Genomic DNA, 6,548 nt, shown 5'->3' on the forward strand with positions numbered 1-6,548 from the left:
CATCCTGGTATGGGGTTCCATACCATTCCAATCCTGCTCACTGAACCAAACGGACCCTTAATAGTATGAATAAAGCGCGGATGTTGATGTCGGTCCTCAAACTTAAATATTAATCTCATCCATTTGCCTATTCTTCTATTCGTTTCAACATTGACAATTGACAATGCAAGCTAATTAAATTACAATTATTTTTATTAACTTGGGTAGCTCAACATTAATGGATGTTATTCATATACCGGCCAACTACCCTTCACCCAAGCTAAGCTACCAATTAAGAGAGATATAGAGAGAATAAGACTACACCAGGCATCAAATGCCACGTACGTCTTATTTGAAGCATTATTTTGTGTTTCGACTGTATTCAAGTTTCTAGAGAAGAATCATTGGAAAGATCTTATTGGATCATGTTATTGAACTGATTGATCAATTATATATTTTGAGCCTCCATCAACTTCGATTTTTTTTTTTTTTTTTTTTTTTTTGTGATAGCTATATATAATGATTAGTTTAGATTAGGAAAGAGAAAGAAAAAAAAGTAGAAGTGTGGTTGAATAATGATAGATAAAAAGTATGGTCCATATCAAAAAGGAAAATATATAGCTAAAATTTTGAGATAATTAATAAATTAATATATAAAACTTGCTTTATTGTTTTAGTGCAGGAAATTTTAAAGTTAGCTATTGTAATTGGTTAATTAATTAATCAATTGTTTAATTTATTTGATGAATAAATTCAATTTAATTATTCATATATTTAGGCAATTGTTTTGTTGAAATAAATGCATAGATTTAAATAGTATAGTAGTTGATCGAGTAATTTCTTTATTTATAAGTTAAGTTGTGTACGTTATATTGTTGATTTGGTTAAGAATTTTAAAATTTTATATTCTTTAATTAATATGAGAAAACAAAAGAAATATACATTTAAAAAAACTATAATGAAAATTAAACTTAAATCCATTAGAAAGAAGGTAGGTAGTGTAAAATGTCCAAAGTTGTTGGAAAAGCACGGAGCACAAGCATGAAGCATGGTAAGATGCAGCAATATGAAGTAAATGAGTGAATGTAACAATAATTAATAAGTGGATGTTGCGGTGGGTCTCATTTAGTCAGACCATGAATTGTGTGAATGCAAAGGCCACCAAAGTAAGTGTATATATTTCAAATCTACCACTCATTTTTTTTAATTTGATTAGCGGTACATACAGAATATAATGTGTTACTTAATACTTATAGTTATATATACTGCATTCATAATTAATACAGATAATAGACGAGCATGCTTGCCTGCTTTTCGGTCTTGAGTCTTGTAAAAAATGTGCAAAATATATATATGTAAGATCAAATAAAAAAGGTTTTAAAATGAGAAGGATGAGAAGGATTTTTGTTTAATTTTGTTTGGTTACTATATATAAAAAAAGAATACTATATTATAAATTAAGAACATTTTTAAAACTATTTCATAGTTACCTTTCTGTGTAACATAGTTACTTTTACAATTATGAATTTTTTACTTAATCGTGACCATAGATTTTTTTTATTTTAGTGAAATCAAGGGTGTAGAGTTCTTCTTACCCTTCTCATTTTCAACCCTCCCTCCCCTATATATATATATATATATATATATGCGCGTGGTTGCAACTATATATATGGATCGAGTATATATATTAATGATGCAGATGATCAGTTGAGTTGATAGTCATTGTATTTTGTAGCTAGCCATCATAGATGCATATATACTCCATGGATCTGATAATGTATGCGGCCATCATGATGACGCCAATTCTATCCATATCTTTACTTAATAATGTCCTTGCATTGCGTAGAATATACTATTATTGCCATTCTATCTTTTTTCTTTTTACAATTATCCTTCATGGCCATGCACATGCCCATGATTTTAAAACTCCTAAAAACACATCCATCACATCCATTTTTATATTTGGAGACTCAACCGTTGATCCTGGGAATAATGACTATGTCAAAACCCTTTTTAGAAGTAATTTTCTTCCTTATGGTATTGATTTTCCCAATCATACACCTACCGGAAGATTCACTAATGGAAGACTTCCCACTGATTTTATAGGTATAATAAATTATTATTTTTTACCATTTTATTTTGCTTATATTATTATTATTATTATTCATAATTCTTTGTTTTTATTAATTTATTATTTAATTTATTAACAGCTTTATATTTATTGCAGCTTCATACGCAGGAGTGAAAGAATACGTGCCAGCTTATTTAGATCCGAATCTAAGATTGAAAGATCTTATGACCGGCGTTAGCTTTGCCTCAGCTGGTACTGGTTATGATCCTACTACTGCACTAAAAAATGTATGTTTTTTTATTTTGTCCCTCCAACTAACTTTTTACAGCAATCTCCACATTTCGGTATTCGAATTTCGAATCATGTTATGGATATCCGGTATTTAAGATCGGAAACAAATTATGCTTTTCAATATCCGAAAAATCGAATTTCCGAATTTTTGAATTATAATCGATTCGATATCTGATTTTGCTCGCCTATATCTATATTTCACTTTGGTTGGGAACCACATCATGACATTAGGGTAACAAATGTTATTATTAAATCTTATAAGGGTCAAGGTCGGTCCTGAGGGTACGCCAAAGGGGGCTGCGCCTAAATATTAGAAATTTGGTTTAGTAAGGGGTCCATTATTATGAAAAAAAAAACTCAAAAAAGGTTTTTTTAGAAAATATTAAAGTAGTAATGTCGTACTTGTAAGTGCCATATAAGTGGCTGACTTCTAGATCATTCTTCTAATCATAAATTAACTTTTACTTGGATAGAAAAACTTCCATGATGTTATATATAATGGATTTAATTATGCCCTATATTATTTTTGTTTTTCCAATGATGTTATATGTGTTGTATTTAATAATGTCTAATATCAAATGATGCAATGTGTTATATGTTGGAAGCAAAAGTTCTCTTTCAATTTTTCCAATTGATATATAGCATGTAATTATTCTTATTTTGTAATTTATTTTTGCATCTTAGAAATTTTATAAAAGGGGCCTATTTTTCATTTGACCTAGAGTAAATCACTAGTCCAAATAATTTTAATATTCAATGTAGTATAATATACATGTTGGTATGATGTATGTGCAAAACACACAAAACAAAATCATGTTAAACTCTAAGTAATGTTGACTATTTTCTTTGTTGGAGCAGCTTTTATTTTAGTTTCTCTCACTTATTTTGCATTATTTTTTTTAATAATGACCCTATTCTCCTTCTTTTAATCTTATCCACAATTTTATACTCTATTACCATATTAATTACTCAATCTATTATCCACTAGCATTTTATCTGATTCTCCAATTTAATTTCCCTTTCTAGAAAATTTTTCCCATTTTGTAAATTGTGCAAACTAAGAGGACAAAGAGAGTAATATATATAATAAGTTTCCGAATGCAGTAGACAACTAGACCTTAAGTGGCTCAATATTTGAGAAATCCTATATACTTCCTTTGTTTCAAAGTACTAGCTAACATTGAAAATATTGCATTATTTATTAATCACTATATACTTCCTTTCTTCCAAATTACTAGCAACCTTAATATGTGATAAATTTTTAGCCTATAAGTTAAAACGTAATCAAGTGAAATCTTGTTTGACTCGTTTCAGTACACAGATTATTAACATTAAATTTTTATAATTTTTTATTAATATAATTAGAGATATTAAGAAAATAATTAATGCATTAGATGCGAAAAAAGTTAAACGTTAAAAGTAATATATATAAACGTTAAAAGTAATATATATGAAATAGAGAAAGTATAAAATTGATAAATTTTCAAATAGCTAGTTATACAAGTTGATGCCAAGTTGCTTGTTACCCCTAGCTCTTCGGATGCATAAAAAGTTAAAACATTAAAAGTAATGTGACATGAGACATAACTAATAAAGTTGAGGTTTTTAAAATTGCAGAAGGTAATTGATTTGACAACGCAAGTGCAATACTTTGATGAATATAAGAAAAAAGTTGAACATTTGATTGGGAAGAAGGAAATGGAGAAAATTGTGAGCAATGCAGCATTTATCATTAGTTGTGGCACAAATGATATAGTTTATACGTATGGACTAGTACCATATTTATCTTTAGTGTCTGATTCTATCTCGCCATACCTACGTTTTATGATAAAACAAAGCAAATGGTTGATACAGGTATATAATTACTCCCTACTATATTATATATACTCCACTTACCAACAAAATACTCCGATCCGATCCTAATGAATTTATATATTGTAGGAACTGATAGATCGAGGCGCAAAAAGAATTGGAGTAGTAGGTTTACCACCCGTAGGTTGCCTACCAGCAATAATAACCCTTCATACATCTCCACATCAACCACGTATTTGTATTGAATCCTTGTCATCAATTGCATTACAGTTCAACGAAATGTTAGAACGTGAATTGAATAACATGCAGCAGCAATCAACACTAACTATTATTTATGGGGACATCTATACACCTTTACAAGACCAATTCATCCATCCACATAAATATGGTAGGTTTTGTACGTACTCCTAACTTAATTAATTAGCTTTTAAATCTTTTATTTTATTCATAATTTTAATTTGTTTCATTTATATATATATATATATCGATCAGGTTTTGAGGTTGCTGATAGAGGGTGTTGTGGAAGTGGGTTATTTGAAGGAGCCATAACTTGTAACTCATTGTTTCCAATATGCAATGACCGCTCCAAATATCTATTTTGGGATTCAATACATCCAACCGAAAGATCATATTACTTTCTTTTTGAAGCTCTTCGTCCTGTTATCGATTTTGTTATCAACACCCCTTGAAAAAACATTTAATAATCATATATTAAAAAAAAATTACATGCTCGATTAAAGTAGATATTAAATTCATAATGTAAGTGACATAGCTTTTTTTACAGTCGTTTATGCTTACCAAAGTAATTTACAACTACTCCTAAATATAATACAACTAAGTAATATAATAGTAAGCAGAGGTTCGATCCACAGAGAAAATAGGAACTTCAATTGATTTAGGTGTATTTTCTTAGATATGAACAATAATATAAGGAGGGTTAAGTGTAGTGATGAGCAAACTTGTTTAAATTGACTAAAAACAACTAATAAAGATTATGAGGTTATAAACAGATAAAAGCAATTCTTGAGTTCTTGTTAGTATTCCAACTTCACACATTAATTTTCAATCTTCCCAAATCAACACAATCAACTAGTTTATTAAAAGGAAAAACATCCTTAATCTTGATTCATAAATGTATAAGTGAAAAGCATCAAGTATACATCATAACAAGTCAATAAACTTATGGAATTGTAAACTAAAGCAAGATTACAATTAACCAAAATGATAATCCTTCTCAAACAACATATAAACTAAAGTAATTATAAGTTATTCAAGTTGCCACCATACTTAAATTAGATAAAGCAATCCAATTCAATAGCATGTGAATAAGCAATTAGAAAACCTATTTGCAACTAAGCATTCCATTTAAACCAATTCAATTCATATTCAAAAGCGAAAAGATTATCAAAGATGATTGTATTAATAAAAAGGGAAAGACTAACAATTAATGGCAAAAGAGGATACTAATTTTCCTCAAGATGAAAACCTTAGCGAACAACGGCCATCTCTATCAAAAGTATGAGAAAGAATGAGTTTAAAGATTTTCCTAAATTACAACCCTAATACAATTTCAGCAAAAGTTTTTTTTAAACTCTCTCCTAAAACTATTACAATCCATCCCTTAAATACTAGTTTGCAAACATTTACTTAATTGACAGGAGAAGAGAAGACATCATTACTCTGATTCGAGCCATCTTCTTCGTCAACCTTGCTGCCTTTTGCATCCAATCAACTTCAGAAGTAAAATGTGAAAGCAACAAGTTTTAAAAGTCGAGGCGCTCAGGTTGCGGGCCGCGACTAAACTCGCGAGCCACGAGTTGCTGCTGATTTGCTTTCTGCTTCAATTCTTTCCCTCTTTCTTGTTTCTAATACTACTACTACTAATAATAAAGCTAATAATTTAATATAATAATATTAATAATATTAGGAATAATAATAATAATTAATTATACTAATAATAATATTTATGTATATAATAATAAAAGTAGAAGTTAGTAATATTTAGCTACTAATAACTATAATAAAAGGAAATAAAGATAATAAAATAATATAAAAGTAAAGCTCTATCAAATACCCCCACACCTATTCCTTACTCGTCCTCTAGTAAGTTTTAAATATGGAAAGTTAGAAGATGAAGAATTAAGATCTCAAAAATACTTAGTCTTATTATAAACTCTTCTGAAAAATTGAGTTTATAATTAGTACTAAGTCAAAAATTTGGTGAAAAGGTGTTTGACAAAATTTTTGGAATTTTAAAAGTAGATTTGTCTTTCATTTTCTCATTTTACCTAGATCGCCCTTTCGGGTTTTCGATCTAGCCACTCTTTTTCATTTTCCTAGTCTCACCTCTCTTTGGCTTTTTACTTTTAACTAAGCTGCCCTTTTGGGTTTTCAG

At 29.0% G+C, this 6,548-nt stretch overlaps 1 protein-coding gene across 1 annotated transcript; it reads left to right on the forward strand.

Annotated features, from left to right (window-relative positions):
* The first annotated feature begins 1,652 nt into the window (after nt 1-1,652).
* On the forward strand, nt 1,653-6,045 carry LOC130815968 (GDSL esterase/lipase At5g45960-like). The gene is made up of 5 exons (XM_057682522.1): nt 1,653-2,085; nt 2,207-2,337; nt 3,959-4,195; nt 4,283-4,541; nt 4,646-6,045. Exons 1-5 carry the CDS (start codon nt 1,728-1,730, stop codon nt 4,840-4,842), a joined length of 1,182 nt encoding a protein of 393 aa, XP_057538505.1. The 5' UTR covers nt 1,653-1,727; the 3' UTR covers nt 4,843-6,045.
* The last annotated feature ends 503 nt before the right edge of the window (nt 6,046-6,548 follow it).

The sequence above is a fragment of the Amaranthus tricolor genome, chromosome 6, assembly GCF_026212465.1.
Source record: "Amaranthus tricolor cultivar Red isolate AtriRed21 chromosome 6, ASM2621246v1, whole genome shotgun sequence".
NCBI classification, from domain to species: domain Eukaryota; kingdom Viridiplantae; phylum Streptophyta; class Magnoliopsida; order Caryophyllales; family Amaranthaceae; genus Amaranthus; species Amaranthus tricolor.

What these genes read in the sequence shown, in the direction of transcription:
- LOC130815968 (XM_057682522.1), top strand. Translation starts at nt 1,728, where the DNA reads ATGCATATATACTCCATGGATCTGATAATGTATGCGGCCATCATGATG. An exon ending in CTACTACTGCACTAAAAAAT is followed by an intron (nt 2,338 to 3,958) that starts GTATGTTTTTTT and finishes TTAAAATTGCAG; the next exon opens with AAGGTAATTGATTTGACAAC. An exon ending in AAAGCAAATGGTTGATACAG is followed by an intron (nt 4,196 to 4,282) that starts GTATATAATTAC and finishes TATATATTGTAG; the next exon opens with GAACTGATAGATCGAGGCGC.